This window comes from Nicotiana attenuata, unplaced genomic scaffold (assembly GCF_001879085.1).
Source record: "Nicotiana attenuata strain UT unplaced genomic scaffold, NIATTr2, whole genome shotgun sequence".
NCBI lineage: Eukaryota > Viridiplantae > Streptophyta > Magnoliopsida > Solanales > Solanaceae > Nicotiana > Nicotiana attenuata.
The window spans coordinates 102369-119717 of record NW_017673416.1 but is presented as its reverse complement, the minus strand read 5'-3'; the positions used below and the strand labels follow the sequence as shown (position 1 = coordinate 119717).

The following is a 17349-nucleotide window of genomic DNA, read 5'->3' as shown; positions in this document are numbered from 1 at the left end:
TGGACCATAATCATCTATACGTAATTTATAAATTCTCATGTCAAATCGATGACAAATATTACTTTCACAGAGTGAAGGATTATTTTGAGAATCGTTATTATTCTCATTATCACATTGATGACGATTATAATTTCGTCTATTGCCATGTTCACATCCATTGATACCTTTACGGTAATAATTTTGTCTTCTTTCAGACTTATCACATAGTGCTATCACATTCTCTTAAGGGAATGGGAATGAAGCAAATTCAATGGGACAGGTTTTCACTTCTTGTGCTCACGATCATACATAACTTTGATCATGGCAAGACATAGAAATTTTACCACTTCGAGTGGTTATAATTTCTTACTAACTCCATTAGAGTTATAATTAAAATTTATTGTCTTTGCTTGTATTTAAAATCATATTATAGAATAAAAGACAAAAATACGATAAAATGCATACCTTAAATCCAGAATTTATTCATGAAGGAAGTTCATGGAACAATTGACAGTCATTATGCTCAATCCCAAAGCTTCGACTCAATTGGTTAGAGTATCGTGCTGATAACGTGTTATGAAATAATAAAAGAAGTAGAGTATTGCAGAGAAAAGTAGGGAGAGAGAATCCTTATTGCTTTTTGGGATGAATTACCATGGAATAGAACCCTCTATTTATTGGGAGAGGGTAACTTAGCCACAAAGTATAAACCCTAAAATCTATCTAAAATATAGATATTCACCATGAATAAAATTCTATTTATAACAATATAATTATTATTAGTTGTGTATATTATTATTGTTTTGATTTATTAAAAAGCGAGATTCTTTCGTGGGTCAATATGCTTGGTAAATTGGATAATAATAATATACATTGGCGAAGTAATAGTTAGTTGATGGAATCCATGTCTCGATTTAGAGATTGATGATACGCGTTTATGAAAGCTTAGAAGTTCTCATATGTAAATCCGGCCGGAGGATTTTGTATCCGACACATGAAATAAGTTAAGCAAAAGTCTAAAGGAAATAATCAATAAATTAAATCGTCAGTAATTTAATTTAATTGATTAATATCTGAATCTTAACATGGGGAGTTAAATAAGATTTAATGGATGAATTTCGAAATTGAATAAGGAGTGCAATTACGAATTTTTAGTGGAATAATTCGTAATTAATTATGGTGGATATTAATTTCGAAAATTACATATTAATTTCATAATTGGAAGCCTTGTTAATTAAATTTTGTGGTCCCTACTGTGCCTAAATAACAGGAAATAAAGAAATCCTTTTTCTGGTGGAAAAGAAAATCCAACAGGTTTTTGAAAAGGGTTTTAACCCTTAAAAGTTGTGCTATAAATACATAAGGTTTTCCACCTAGAGAGAGGAGTAGATGGTGGCCGAATTTCAGCCCCTTCTTCCTAGAAAATTTTGCCCACACGAAATTACTATTTTCGGATATTATTCGGGTAACACAGTAGAAGACCGTGGAACGTTAGAAGATCGTGATCGTAAGGGTGGTTGAGATTTTATTGAGTTGCTGTGGAACTGGAGGCTCACGTGATAGAGGAACTTTGTTCACGCTTCAAGAGGTAACCCGTGAAATCCCGTTTATACTAGTTGCCTAGATTACAAGTGATTTTGATACTGGGATTGCTTCCGCTGCTTATGATAATCCATCAGAAAAAGGTACTCAAATCATTCTCATTCAAATATACTCCAAAACTTACAATCAATCATACACATTGTGACAACTAGTAAACCCAACTCCTCAATATGACAGTAACCAACTCAATTACTTATTTAGATGGCAAACTCAATATTCAGTAATGGAATTACAATAGGAATTACTGAGACCAATTAGTATCTAAAGATATAGACCAGAAGGGAGATGAGAAGAACAGATACAGAAGGGGGATGAGAGGAAATCAGAGATCACTCATGATTTTAGTCTATCCTATTTCAACTACTACTTTCTTATTTATAGTTGTTGCTCTTCTAGATTTGCTCCTGCTCACGCATTCTCTGCCCAGTCTGCCAAACAAAATCAGTTAGAGCTATTGGCGTTTTGCGAATTCTCGTGCTGCGCCTCACGTTTCCAGTTCCTTGAGGATCCATGACGTGGCTGCTTACTAGGATAGTTGATTAGCATCGGAAGTGTTCATAACATTACCTCCGTCCCCGAAAAGAACCTTGTCCTCAAGGTTCGGATCCTGTGATGGGGTAGTATCACATAAATGCAGTGGCGTGACATGTTGATCTGGGGATCCCACACATCTCTTAAGCACTGAAATATGAAACACAGGATGAATCTGTGCAGCAGCCGGCAATTCCAACGTACGCAACAGGTCCAATCTATTTCAAAACCTTAAAGGGCCCAAAGTATTTGCGTTCAGCTTGTGCGGCGTCTAAAGATGCAGCGAATGCTAATGGTATGGCTGAAGCTTAACATAAGCCCAATTCCTGACTTGCAATGTGACCTCAGTCCTCTTGCGATCAGCAAACTTTTTCATACGACGTTGGGCCTGTAACAAATTCCCCTTAAGGTTCTCCAGAACCTCATCTCTATGAAGGAAGTATACCTCAACAAGCTCATGAGAACTGCTATGTTGAGTATAGCGAGCGAGAGTTGGAGGGTCACGACCATATAGCGCTTGAAAAGGTGTCATCCCCGCTGAAGTCTGGAATGAAGTGTTATACCAGTATTCTGCCCAAGGCAGCATGCCTACCCAATATTTTGGAGAATCAGCCACATAACACAGAAGGTATTGTTCTACATCTTTATTGAGAGCCTCAGACTGCCCATCCGTTTGAGGATGATAGGTTGTGCTCATAGCCAAAGTAGTACCCTGAAGACGATGGAGCTCTTGCTAGAAAGAGTGCAAGAAATGAGGATCACAATCTGTGACGTTGGATATAGGAGGGCCATGTAACTTAAGAATATTAGCAACAAATGCTTCTGCTACAGTGATGGCAGAAACGGTGGCTGGTAAGGGAATGAAGTGGGCGTACTTGGAGAGTCTATGAACCACAGTCAAGATAGTGGTCTTGCCTCGTGATGGAGGAAGAAAAGTGATAAAATCCATTGTGATCTCTTCGAACACCTGCTTTGGAATAGATAATGATTGAAGCAGCCCGGCGGGATGATGGTGAACATCCTTCATCTGCTGGCAGGTGGGGCAAGAAGATATGAAGGTCTTGACATCATGACGCATATTTTTCCAGAAGAAGTTCGAGGACAGCCGGTAGAAGGTGCGCGCAATACAGGAATGTCCCCCCAAGGGCGAGGAATGGAACTCCTGAAGCAAATGCAGTCGCAATGGAGAATCTGAAGGGAGAACAATGCGAACCTTAAAAAAAACATCTCATCTTGGAGCTAATAGTCAGGAAATTATTAGCATCATTTTGCAACCCTTGGTGGATAGCAAGTAATTCAGGATGGACCTCATTCAACTCCTTCAGTTGCTCAAACAAACGAAATGACTAACTGGATAAGCCCATGAATGAGGCAGTAGGTAATCGAGATAGAGCATCAGCTGCGAGATTATGTTTTCCTGGCCTATACACGATAACAAAATCAAAACCCACTAATTTCCCCAACTATTTCTCCTTCTCCGGAGTTTGTATACTGGTTAGTAAGATTCTTTAACGCTTGTCGATCAGTGATGATAATAAAACGACGTCCGGGTATATTGACGCCACTTCCCAATTGCTTGGGTGATAGAAAACATTTCACGAACATAAGTAAATGCGCGCTGCATCCTAGGGCATATCTTTTGGCTGTAGTAGGCAACTGGATGACCTTTCTGCGACAATACCGCTCCGATGCCTATTCCAGAAGCATCAGTTGCAACTTGGTAGGGTTGAGAAAAATCAAGAAGTGCCAACACTGGTGTGGAGCTGAGACATTCCTTCAAATTCTCGAAGGCCTTTTGAGCTTGAGCTGTCCAAGAATATGAGTCATGTCGGAGAAGATCAGTCAAAGGACTGGCAATCATGGTGTAGTGACGAATGAACCGCCGATAATATCCAGCGAGCCCAAGAAAACTGCGTACTTCCCTCACGTTCCGTGGTACAAGCCATTGTTGTATAGTAGCAATTTTAGCAGGGTCCACCGATAGGCCTTGCTGCGACAGAACATGGCCCAAATAATCCACTCGTTCCTAGCCAAACGTACATTTGGACATTTTGGCAACCAACTGATGTTGTCGTAACAAATTGAGCACCTTAGTCAGATGCTCCATGTGAAGGTCCCAGGTTGGGTGATCAAGCCCAACTCTAGTTCTAAAAAGGATAAGCGGTCGCTACAAATATAATCCGGTCTAAAAGTTCAGAGTCGAATCCCACAAAGAACTAAGGCTTAGCTATATCTGTTTAATATCACTAAGAAGACAAGTTTGAACAATTTCCTAAATTATAAAGATTGAGATTTATATTTCTAACTAATTAACTAGCAAATACTACAAAGCGGTAAAATTATCAACTAACGAGACAAAGGGTTGGAGACTAAATTAAGGAGATCTAGAGTTATGATTTCCCCAATTGTCGGAATCCTTACAACTATGTTCCCTACAATTTCGCCGATGTATTCTCTACTGATCGTGAGCACTTTAGGTGCCGTAATTCTCTCTCGAGCAACTACAATAATTTACTAGACATATTCTCTCGAACTACGCTAGTTGGCTTCATCTAAGCGCTCACTATGACCACGTCAAGGCTTTGTTATTTCTAAACCTACCTTTAAACCCAATGTATTGATTTCTCACATACGTTAGGAGTGACGTTGTTCAACAACTACCTAAATATGTACTCTCTCTCGAGCAGTACACACTAAATAGGCACAGTCAATTGATGGTCATTCAATCAACAACAACAAACACGTAGTTGAACAAGTAGAGAGATCCAACGGCTTAATTATATAAAAATATAACAAGAATTCATCCTACAAAAGGTTCTATCAAAACTCTAGATAAAAAATTAGCTATTCATAATTGTATGTAAAACTACAATACTAAAACTCATAACCAACAATAAAAGATAGGAAGAGGAAGGAAAAACTCGTAGAAGAATTCCCCACCTTGCTCCTATTGTGTTCTTGCCTCCTTAGGTCGAATCTCCGGTCTCCTTAGCCTCCTTGGGTTTGATTTATGTCAAAAGTGTGTCCAACCTCTTAAAATACCGTTTTTCCATGTATATATACCAAGTAGGGTCAGGCCCAAACTATTATACCTTCTCCTACGTGAAAAAGGACAATTTTTTCACGTCTGGACAGCCGCGGCCGCGGTACGACCGCGGTATTTGGCAAGTATACTGCCTCAGCCCGCCTCAGATCCGCGATCACGGTTTCGACCGCATTTTTCACCCTGTTCTGTTTAGAATTTGGAAAACCTTAAAACATGAAAGTTGTAGCTCTTTGAGTTAACTTTCCAACCATATATTGTGGAGCCCAAATGGAATTCTGAGCAAAACGTTATGTGCATTTTACTAGACAGTGCGCAATATGCCTATTCGATTCTTCGTTTTGTTGTTCTATCATCCGTTGATCCCCGAATACGATCCCGGCTTAATTCCTTGGGCTTTTACTCAGACTTCAAAGCTCCAAATCACTTGAATCTATTCCATAACATCCATATAGCTCGGAATCACTCCTACAAGGCATAAAACACACACTTAGTGCAAAATACTAGCGATTAAAGCGCAAACTCAACTAAAGTGCAGTAAATTAGAGTGTAATAATTGACTAAAATACGTAATTATAGTCTATCATCAACACGCCACACTTTAACCATTGCTCTTCCTCGAACAATCAAACTACACCTTATATAGACACGACCTTTTTGAACAATTCTCCTAATGCATCACACCAAGAATATTTAAAATAGACTAAGCACAAAAGCGTAACATCTTCACCTCAAAATTTGACTCACAAGTACCACGCATTATTCACAACTCACCTACTTACCCTAACATAGAGGTCACTGACATTACCTTTCCTTCATGAATCAAGTGCCCTCACACAACAAAAGAGAGTAGTTCCACACAATAAAATTTAAGAACACTTAGGAACTCAAGATAGAAAGAATTCACTCATTCTCAGAAATAACATTCATATGCCACAAAAGATGCACCATAGGCTTGCCCGTAGTGTATTACTCTACTAATCGAGGTCATTCGTCTAGGATCAAGTAGGACTTTATTTGGTTGTAATGTAGGTTGCGGGACGGGTAGGATAAATTTAGATATAAGAGTGACTACACCTCCCTAAGCACTTTAATACATATACTTTAACATTCAAGCCCAATACTTATGTCAAACCAAAGCTCCGCCTTCACAACAATGTATTTTACCCCATACTTCTTTAAGCACAAGTACAATTACATCAAGAGTCACCACTTATCAAGGAATTTTTTTTCCACAACAATACAACATTTTTTTCCTTTTTTCTAATTCATGTGGCTCTTACTTTTTCAAAATAGTGCACCTTTATCCTTATTTCATTAGTTCCACTCAAAAGCCAAACCAACCACCCGACACTTTGACTTTTACAAAGTTCATAAACAATTCAAGTGCTCATGAGAGGTTACAATGGTTCACCTAGATAGTTAGTTCAAACAAATGGGTAAGGCTTGTAATGTGGTTGCCAAAGAAACAGGATTACAGGCTCAAAAGGGTTAACTACGATACATAACAATTAGGCGGGTAAAATATACATATCTGGCTCAACAAAGAAACGCCTATATCACTTCCAAGACTGAATAAAACTACTATTTCGCTTTGCAAACACACGGGGCAAGTTCTAGACATCAAATGCAATGCACTGAATAACACAAAACCTTACACACACATGGCACATAACTCACTCAGGATTGGTTTCATCAAGACACTCTAGTCAAAGCAGTTAAGCAAATTTAAGCTCATAAAATTTAAGGTACTTATACAAGAGTCAAAAATTGAGCCTAAGCGTCACAACCAAAGTACTCACTATTCTCAAGGCATAACAAAGTCAAGAGATATTGCTTCAATTCAAAATACGACACAATAGCTCCTACTCCCAAAAAAAATCTAACTACACCGGTTCAAACAAAACCCTTGGAAAAGAACCGTGGTTTAAAGAAAAACCAAGGGGTAATTGCTACACTACCTAACAAAAGAAAATCTTTTTTTTTTTTAGACTTAAATCCCTCAAGAAAATTGTCTAATAGATCCATCGTCAGGAAAAGTCCAATCTTATAAAAGAATACTATTTAATTAAACTAACACAGCTAAAGTAGCATAAAAAGTCACCCAGACAATCTTCTCACCCCACACTTAAAATTGTGCATTATCTCCAATGCACAGCATAACTATAAGAGGGTAAGAGAGACTCCCTGGTAGGCCAAAGGCCGAAGCACTAACAACTCATGGGGTACTCAGACTTCTCTGAAGCTTGGTCCTTCGTGCGGGTACCTCACACTTAGTTCCAACCATTTGGTTTGTTGTTTCATCCTTCCAATACTTTTACTTTCCATGCTCCTAGAAAATAAAAAATTGACACTACAAAAATAATACAATTAAAAAAAATAAAAAATAAATAAAAGAAAGCAATAAAGCTGGTTTGTCTCCCAACAAGCACTTGATTTAACGTCGCGGCACGACGCGAATCACTTTTTGCCTCCACCTCGAGCTTATGAATTGAACCCCCAATTTGGCATCAAGTTTTCGTCTATGCTCCAGGGGTGGAGGAACAAATCTAATTGGCTCAAGCAACCATTGTACTATTCTACACTTCTTGGCTTTTAGATGAGGTATGTAGTCCTGTCTTTCTGGCAAGAAAAATTCCAGAATGTAGGCACCTTGTTCCTCATTCCTTGACTTCTCAATCGGCTCGGATGACTCTATTTTCATATCGTCATCCAAGTACAATGTAGAAAAATGTTTGGAGTGAGGACCAATGCGCTCACACGCATGAACTTCAGGACTTTCAGCATCCTCAACATCAATGATACTAGAGTCAACAAAATTTGTATCCTCAATGTCATTGGCTGACTCTAGTCTCACTTCTTCAACATTGACATCCTCAAATTGTAGTTGGCTAGGTTGTTGATGTTCTACTCTAACCTCCCCAATTAACACCTCAAATTCATGCTCTTCTTGGCTACTATCATCAATATTGGCTTGTTGAGCATTAAAAGCTCCAACCACTTGACTCAATTGAGTCTCCAACTTACGAATAGTTGCCTCTTGCCTTTCTATCTGCAATTGTTTTTCATTATTTTGTTTCAGAAGGCACTTTAACATATCCTTGATCTCCTTCAGTTCTGCATCCCCAGGTTCTTTGTTCCTATTAACTTCAAAAGAAAAGGTAGAACCATCATAATAAGGGGTTGGGGGAGATAAGAAATATAAGCACAATCACTAAAGTGACCATTTTTACCACCACACACATCACACACATTCCACAAATACGATTGAGTTGGTGCACATAACTCGCTCTCGGGAATATTTGATAATTTTGATACGGGTGGTTTCCTTCACAATATGTATGAGTATCAATAGTAGAATTATCTACGCCTAAATTTCCATAATTCCAAGATGTCATGTTTCTCCAATCAACAGTTATAAAAAAACAAAAAAACAAAACAAAATAAAAGTTCAAACTTGAACCCTAGCAATATATACAGCTACAACTACATTTAGTTCCCCGGCAACGATGCCAAAATTTGATCACGCCCAACTCTAGTCCTAAAAAGGATAAGCGGTCGCTGCAAATATAATCCAGTCTAAAAGTTCGGAGTCGAATCCCACAGAGAACTAAGGCTTAGATATATCTGTTTAATATCACTAAGAAGACAAGTTTGAACAATTTCCTAAATTATAAAGATTGAGATTTATATTTCTAACTAATTAACTAGCAAATACTATAAAGCGGTAAAATTATCAACTAACGAGACAAAGGATTGGAGACTAAATTAAGGAGATCTAGAGTTATGATTTCCCCAATTGTCGGAATCCTTACAGCTATGTTCCCTACAATTTCGCCGATGTATTCTCTACTGATCGTGAGCACTTTAGGTGCCGTAATTCTCTCTCGAGCAACTACAATAATTTACTAGACATATTCTCTCAAACTACGCTAGTTGGCTTCATCTAACCGCTCACTATGACCACGTCAAGGCTTTGTTATTTCTAAACCTACCTTTAAACCTAATGTATTGATTTCTCACATACGTTAGGAGTGACGTTGTTCAACAACTACCTAAATATGTACTCTCTCTCGAGCAGTACACACTAAATAGGCACAGTCAATTGATGGCCATTCAATCAACAACAACAAACACGTAGTTGAATAAGTAGAGAGATCCAACGGCTTAATTATATAAAAATATAACAAGAATTCATCCTACAAAAGGTTCTATCAAAACTCTAGATAACAAATTAGCTATTCATAATAGTATGTAAAACTACAATACTAAAAGTCATAACCAACTATAAAAGATAGGAAGAGGAAGGAAAAACTCGTAGAAGAATTCCCCGCCTTGCTCCTATTATGTTCTTGCCTCCTTAGGTCGAATCTCCGGTCTCCTTAGCCTCCTTAGATCTAATTTATGTCAAAAGTGTGTCCAACCTCTTAAAGTACCGTTTTTCCATGTATATATACCAAGTAGGGTCGGGCCCAAACTATTATACCTTCTCCTACGCGAAAAAGGATAATTTTTTCATGCCTGGACAGCCGCGGCCGCGGTCAACCGCGGTACGAACGCGGTATTTGGCAAGTATACTGCCTCAGCCCGCCTCAGGTCCGCGGTCGCGGTTTCAGCCGCGTTTTTCACCCTGTTCCTTTTGGAATTTAGGAAAACGTAAAACACGAAAGTTGTAGCCCTTTGAGTTAACTTTCCAACTATGTATTGTGGAGCCCAAATGTAGTTCTGAGCAAAAAGTTATGTGCATTTTACTAGACAGTGCGCAATATGCCTATTCGATTCTTCGTTTTGTTGTTCTATCATCCGTTGATCCTCGAATACGATCCGGGCTTAATTTCTTGGGCTTTTACTCAGACTTCAAAGCTCCAAATCACTTGAATTCATTCCATAATATCTATATAGCTCGGAATCACTCCTACAAGGCATCAAACACACACTTAGTGCAAAACACTAGCGATTAAAGCACAAACTCAACTAAAGTGCAGTAAATTAGAATAGAGTGTAATAATCGACTAAAATACACAATTATAGTCTATCATCATTGGGCTATAAACTAAGATGTCATCAAAGAAAACAAGCACAAAGCGACGCAAGTAAGGTCGAAAGATCGAGTTCGTAGTAGCCTGGAATGTTGAGGGAGCATTGGATAGCCCAAAAGGCATCACTAAGAACTCGTAGTGTCCTTCATGAGTGCGAAAAGCAGTCTTCTCAATGTCTTCAGGCCTAACTCTGATCCGATGATAGCCGGATAATAAATTGAGCTTCGAGAAGTACTTTGCCCCATGTAGTTCGTCAAACAACTAATCAATTGTTGGAATGGGAAAATGATCTCTTATCGTTATAGCATTGAGTGATCGATAGTCCACACAAAAACGCCACGAGCCATCTTTTTTGCGAACAAGAAGGACATGGGATGAAAAAGGGCTGGTGCTAGGTCGTATAATGCCTTCAGCAAGCATCTCATTGACCAATTTCTCCATGACTTGCTTCTGAAAATAAGGTTATCTATACGGCTTTACATTGACAGGGCCCGATGCAGGTGCTAAATGCATGGCATGGTCCTGTGATCAAGCTGGCAGAAGGCCATGTGGTTTGGTAAAAACATCTGTATAAGAGTCCAATAACTCGGAAAAAGCTGGCGGGGGATCAAAAGGGATTGTTGGAGAATCACCAAGCATCTCCAAGTGATAATAAGTGACAACAGCATCAGTAGCACATAAGCACCGCAAACTTTGGAGTTGCACGGGCTGCATATCTAGAGGGAGTTCACCTTGCAAACTAAATTGTTGGCCATCTATAATAAATTCCAATAGACGTTGGCCATAATATTTCACCACTCGGCCCAATGTGCTAACCACGATACACCAAGAACCAAATCGGACCCATGCATAGGTAGGACATAGAAGTCCATAGAGAGGAGACACCCCTGAATGAGTAAGGGTACCAGTCGGACCACCCCTTCGCAAATGAGGCGCTGACCATTGCCCACTACCACTAGAAAGGGTGTGATAGGATCCACCTTTAAATGTAAAAATTTAACTGCTCGAGTCTGAATAAAATAGTGGGTACTGCCGCCACTAACTAATACTTGTACCGGGAACCCTTGAATATGGCCGGTAAAGCGTAGGGTGGTGCCAAATTACCGCTAGCCAACGCGTGATAAGACATGGCAGATTGTTGGAGGACCTCTAAGTGTTGTAACTCATCGGCAAGAGCTTCAACCATAGGATATAAATCAGCCCCAAGACCTTGGTCGTTGTCATCTTCTGCAAATAAGAGCAGTTGTGGAAGAGCCTTACATTTGTGACCCGGAACATACTTCTCATCATAATGGTAATAGAGACCTTTCTCGCGGCGCTGTTGTGCTTCAGACGGCGAGAGACATTTAATGGGTGGCCTATTGGTTGGAAGACCAGAAGCATTATGAACTAAATTAGGGGTAGGCAATAACGGTGGAGTTCTAGGGAAAGCAGGTTTAGGCGACCCGCCCCGCTCAGCCAAAACTCTTTGCTAGTGTATTTGAGCCAACTCAAATGCTTCATCTAATGTAGTGGGCCGATGGGCCAACACAACATTTTAGATGTCCAAACGTAGGCCGGACGTAAAAATAGGGACTAACCAGGACTCCTGCGTATCATTCATCTCATTAGCCAGAGACTCGGATTGGGCCTGAAACTTAGCAACCGTCGATGTCTGCTTGAGCTTAGAGAGGCGTCCCTCCAGTTACAAAAGAGCACGTTTTCGAAAATGGCTCGAGACCTTGATGGCGAAACTATCCCAATCACTGAGCTGCTTATTGTGAAACAACCAACGATACCATTCCAATGCCTCTCCATCTAAGTAAAATGAAGCTAATGTCAATTTATGATCCTCCGCGATGTGGTAGAAGTCAAAATACCTCTCTGCTTGAAAAACCCAAGCCTATGGGTTATCACCATCGAAACGGGAAAATCCAGTAGAAGCTGGCTTATGGCGCATAATTGGAATCGCTGGAGCAGTATCAGCAACACCCTTGCAAAGCGACGAGTTCGCAACCTGAGTCATAAGATCGAGAAATAACTTCTGCTGACCGGCGAACGTCATAGTAAGCTCATCGACAGAAGCCGCTAGATATGAAATCTCCTTAGATTGAGCAGCAGAGGAAGAAGGCGGAACATCTACCGAAAGTGAAAAACTCGAAAAACCAGTCATGGAGCTCGAACCAGTGAAAGCACCAATGTGACAACTAGTAAACCCAACTCCTCAATATAATAGTAACCAACTCAATTACTGATTTAGATGGTGCGAGCACGTGATTTTTTCCTCGCGTGAATTACTCCTATAGGATTCTTAAAATTAGGATTTTTTCTTCAATTATTTGATTTTTAGGATTTAATTGCATAATTTTCATGTTTGTGTGCATGGAAAATACAAAAATATATATTGCATTTGCATTTAGGATTTAATTTTACATATTTTTTTAGATTAATTAGTAATTAGGGTTTTACAAAATAGAAAAATCACAAAAAAAATGATTTACTTTTATATTGCTTAATTTTTCGCCTTGATTTTTTTTGTTAGTTTTCCTTAGTTTGGTATTTAATTAATTGTGTGATTGTTAATTAGAGCCTAATATAATTTGGTAGGTTAATTTAGTTTTTTTTAAGAGTTACTTTAGGTTTTTAGTTTTAATTTGAAAGAAAGAGAAAAGGAAATTAAAAAGAAAATTGAGTCTCTTATTTTAAACACCCGAATGTGGGCTGGCCCAAGTCAAAAATCCCCTATACCCGCCCAAACGGACCAAACAGCCCAAATCACCCTTAACCCGGTCAGGCTCCCACAGTCACAATACGACCCCGTTTAACCTTGAATTGATCCTAGCCGTCGAGGTTAGTTAATCTAACGGCCCAGAAGCTAGGATCAATCAATATATAAATGTCCAAAACGCGACCCCCCCCCCCCATCCAGTCGTCTCTCTCACCTCACCAAAGAACCCCACCGTCTCCGCCGTCCGCCGCCGCCGGAAATCGCCTACGGCGGCGGCGGGTCTCCAATGGCCACCAAAAATTCACCAGGGCTTCCTCTCCCCTCCCTCATACCCATGCCACCACCAGTTCCCTTCAAATCCCACTGAAAAATGGCAAAAACATCCTAACCCTAGAGCGCCGCCATGGTTCTCCACCATCCTCCGGTGGCAGCGCCACCACCTTTCCCCACCAAATCAACACCCCTGAATCCCTTTCTCCCCCTCATTACAGAACTCTACTTCACTCCCCAAAATCCCCCTGAAGTTGCTCGAATCTTGAATCTAAGAGCCCAAGTTCTGGACCTGTGCGAGCAGGCTTTTCGCCTCATTTCTTTGGATTCCAGAATGATTTTAGTCCTTTGATAACATTGCTCGTCTATTCTTTCTAAGAGCAAGCGGGTAATGTTATTTGGGGGACAAAATCGGAGGTTGGAGTTCATCTGTTTTCGAGTTCTTTAGTCGGTAAGTCCTTTCTTTCCTTTGGTTCTTTCATTTATTTTTATTCTTTTCTTCTTCTTTTCTCCGGACAAACCCATGGAAGTCGACCAAATTGCTGACTAAATTAAGACTTGGACTCAGGTCTACTCTTTCCGGATTTTCTTCTTAATTTTTTTTTTATGTGATAAAATCCTGTGTTTGCCGCCTTTGTTCAGCTTAATGTGATAATTTAGTTTGATTAGCCATCAACCAGTATTTTGGTCTCACAGCTTAGTTAGGTTTATTTTAATCTAATAATCAGTTAATGCCATATTTGTTTGCGGTTAGTAGTTGATCATTTTAGTGTAAGTAAATCTCCTGAATTCGTTTGAGTGCTTCCTATTCATGTTTTGATTTGTTTGGTTTCACATTTTTCCATTTGGCTTTGAGGTCAATCAGAACCTCATTCGAAAAGAATCCTGTTCAGCTTGAATTTGAGCCCATTTGGACATTGAGCCCAGTTGGGACTCATAACCTAGTTGGTCCAGGTGGGTTCAGGGGTAAATACAGGGGTCCCTAGAAGCTTCTAGTGGGGGGTTTCTTTTTGAATTTTAGACTTTTGGTAGTATAACTTGAGTAACAAGTCAGAATTTTAGGATTCCTAAGCTAAAACAAGAATGAAAAAAGGACCTAAGGGGTAAAAATAAAATCTACAGAGCTGCCCTAATTGCTTGCCTATAAAGGCATTGCATTCTTGCCTTGCAAGGGGGGATTGAAGTTTGCCCTATTGCTTTAGAGAGAGAGAGAGAGAGAGAGAGAGAGAGACCTATGATTTCCAAGAGCTGGGAAATACAGAGAAAAGAATTCTAAGAACTAAAAGTCCTGCAAAAACAAATGACTGGAAACTTTTAGGAAAATACTGTTTCATTGGGTCCTGTTGGTGATTTCATAAACTTCTCCTAGTGTTGAAACAATTTTTAGGTAGCTGATAGCTGAAATGAATTGAAATCAAGTCTATTTGAGGTCTTCCAGTTCATTGTTGGGTTTGGAGTTGATTTTCTAGACTGTTTTGCTTCACTTTCTGGGTTCATTACTGGTTCAAAACTGCTGATTACTGCTCTGTAGTTGCTGATCCTTCATCTTTTTTCCTTTGTTTCTTCTACATCCAGGTATCAATCCTAGCCCTCTCATGATGTAGCTCTCAATTTGGGGATGAAATAAAGGCCATGCTGTCTTCTCATTTTTTATGTGTTCATTCGTCTGATGCAATGTAGTTCAGTTAGCCTCTATTGATTAGTTAAATTTTCATGTTGTAAATAATTTTGGACTGTTGGACTGTTGCACTAATGGTTTTGAATAGGTTTAAATGTAGTGAGTTGTTTCCTCCGTATTTGATATGAATAATTACTGTTTTGGGGTATTAATCTCATGCTTGAAATTGGGTTTAAAATGCTAAGGGGGTAGCCAGGGAACTTTCCCTTCTGTCAGGTTTTGTTTTCTTCTTAGTTTTAGTTAGTTTGGTTCTGTTGATTTTTAACTCTTCATGCTTCCTTCTTAGTCTGTTTTAAAATTCCCGTCAAATTTGTAATAGGACTCTTATGCAGGATCTGTTAGTCCTGTCTGCTTAATTCCTGGAATCCGCTTGTGGTTGAAATGACCATTAATTTTGAGAGTCCTGCTGTCCTTTGGTCAAATTGTTGAAGGTTTTGTTTTATTTATTAAAATTTGTTACATGGCTAAATGTTGAGCATGTTTAGTTATGCTTAGTATGCAGTTCGAACAAGTTTCCTTTGGGCTAATAGCTTAAGAAGATAAAACGTAAAAGGGCTGGCCTTTGAGTTGAATTGCGGACTCGAGCTAAGGATCTTGTCCTTATTGAAAGTTGTCCTTGTTCGAGTTTGGACTCATTCTCAGGCCAAGGCGTGTTAAAAATGAATCTGATTTTGGGCTTAGTTAATTTGTGTCAAAGGGTTTTAAATCAGAATTCAAGTCTTTAATTAGACATCATGTTTATGTGTTGGTATCAATTTGTGTTTGCATTATTATGTTTTGGGTATGGACCAGTTGGATCACAAGAACTAGGCCAAGCGCTGGCCCAGTCATAACCATTGTCTTGATTCGAAGTCTGGGCCTAATCTTGGGCCCAAGCCTGACCGTCCCTTTCAAATGGGATCCAGGTTGTTCTCCTCTTGTTGGGCTGCTGGCTTATTTGTGCTGGGCCTAGCCCCCTTGAATAAAATAGTTGATCCTTCCCCCATGTAAGACTTTAATTAATTAATTAGAACTTCAATTATATTTAGTGTTAGTTAATTATGCCCATTGATTTGAACGGAGGCAGCCATAATAGATAATAATAGTTCATGGATTTTAGTTAGGATATCCCTTTAAAAATGAAATTGAGCTGCGCCGCGCCAAATAAAATCATAAATGCATGGCCCTCTATTAATTATTTCTTTTTAAAATACTTAGAATTCGAGGCGTGCCATTTAGTGAATTTTCATGGCCCTCGCAAAGTTAACAACACGTTAGTTGCTTTAGGCGCGTATTTTAATAATATTACCTTCTTAAACTCGGGTGTGCATTTCATGTGACCCAAATCCAAATCCTAAAACGTTGAACAAAATGTGTTTCGGATTGTGGGTGCATTTCATGTGACGCGATCCAAAGACATGTTTTAAACGACGTTCAATCTTCCTTAAAATTAATTAAAAGCGGCAAATAATTCAAAATTGCAATATAGGTTTGAACATGTATTAAAATCAAAAAATAGGCCAATTGTAATAGTTTAAGTGACCGTGCTAGAACCACGGAATCCGGGGGTGCCTAACACTTTCCCTCGGGTTAACAGAATTCCTTATTTAGAATTTCTGGTTCGCAGACTTCAAAAGGAAAGTCGAAGTTTTCCTTGATTTGGGATTTAAAATAAACCGGTGACTTGGGACACCAGAAAACAAACCATCCCAAGTGGCGACTCTGAATAAAATTGAATAAATAATCTCATTTCGAATAATGTCACTTAAAGTGGAAAAACTCCCTTATACACTATCCTTTCGGGGGTAATGTGTGAAGAAGGAGGTGTGACATCTCTGGCGACTCTGCTGGGGAATACAAACCCAGAACTTCGGTTCAGGGTTTAAGAATTCGAGCTTAGAATAACTGCTATGATTGGCTTTATCTGATTTTCCTACATGTTTCGTCCTAATGTGCTAAATGCTTTACCGCTTTGATATTTGGTGAATTGTATATATAAACTGCTACGAAACCCTTCCTCTCTCTGAGTCTTCTACATCATGGAGAAGGGTGCACTTCGTGTGACTTCTCTTCTGTCTAGAGTCTTATCCCATTTTAGAACGAGGTTCGGACAAGTTGCTAAGCCGGCGAAGCTTCTGTATTCCCGGTACGCTTCCCCCCCTCGGCTCGAGTTGTCCGCTCGGGTAAGCCAGGTCTAGAACAATAAACCCAGGTTTTAAACCTAGTATAACAAAGCCTCATGCCGGATCCCTAGTAGGAACGTTTGTTTGCATCACGTGCATTTGACTTAGGAGACTCAACACAGGGGTTGGGTCTGTCTAGGACAGGTGTACCTGAAATGAAAAGACCATCCTGATGCATCTTACGTGCTACTTGTGCATTTATTTGTTTCGGCTTGCATGTTGACCGGCTTCTAGAATAGGGAAAGAAAATTCAAAAAAAAAGGGAAAAGAAAAAAGGGGAAACAAGAGTGAGAGGTAGGTATTTTAGAAATTTCTGAAACTCTGCCGAATTTTCGAGA

At 39.4% G+C, this 17349-nt stretch overlaps 1 protein-coding gene across 1 annotated transcript; it reads right to left on the bottom strand.

The window, feature by feature from the left end:
* Window positions 1-2401: 2401 nt before the first annotated feature.
* Window positions 2402-10635, bottom strand: LOC109216327. Its single transcript, XM_019380468.1, has 6 exons — window positions 10555-10635; window positions 10177-10455; window positions 3705-4138; window positions 3464-3534; window positions 2927-3303; window positions 2402-2845 (listed from the first exon to the last, which is right to left on the bottom strand). Exons 1-6 carry the CDS (start codon window positions 10633-10635, stop codon window positions 2402-2404), a joined length of 1686 nt encoding a protein of 561 aa, XP_019236013.1.
* Window positions 10636-17349: the final 6714 nt, after the last annotated feature.

Bases quoted from the DNA above. Each gene is read 5' to 3' on its own strand.
- LOC109216327 (XM_019380468.1), bottom strand. From the start codon at position 10,635: ATGGAGAAATTGGTCAATGAGATGCTTGCTGAAGGCATTATACGACCT. The intron at 10,456-10,554 runs GTTCGCAAAAAA...ACAATTGATTAG, and splicing joins TTTCATCCCATGTCCTTCTT to TTGTTTGACGAACTACATGG. The intron at 4,139-10,176 runs GTATTTTAGTCG...ACGTTTGGCTAG, and splicing joins TGATGATAGACTATAATTGT to GAACGAGTGGATTATTTGGG.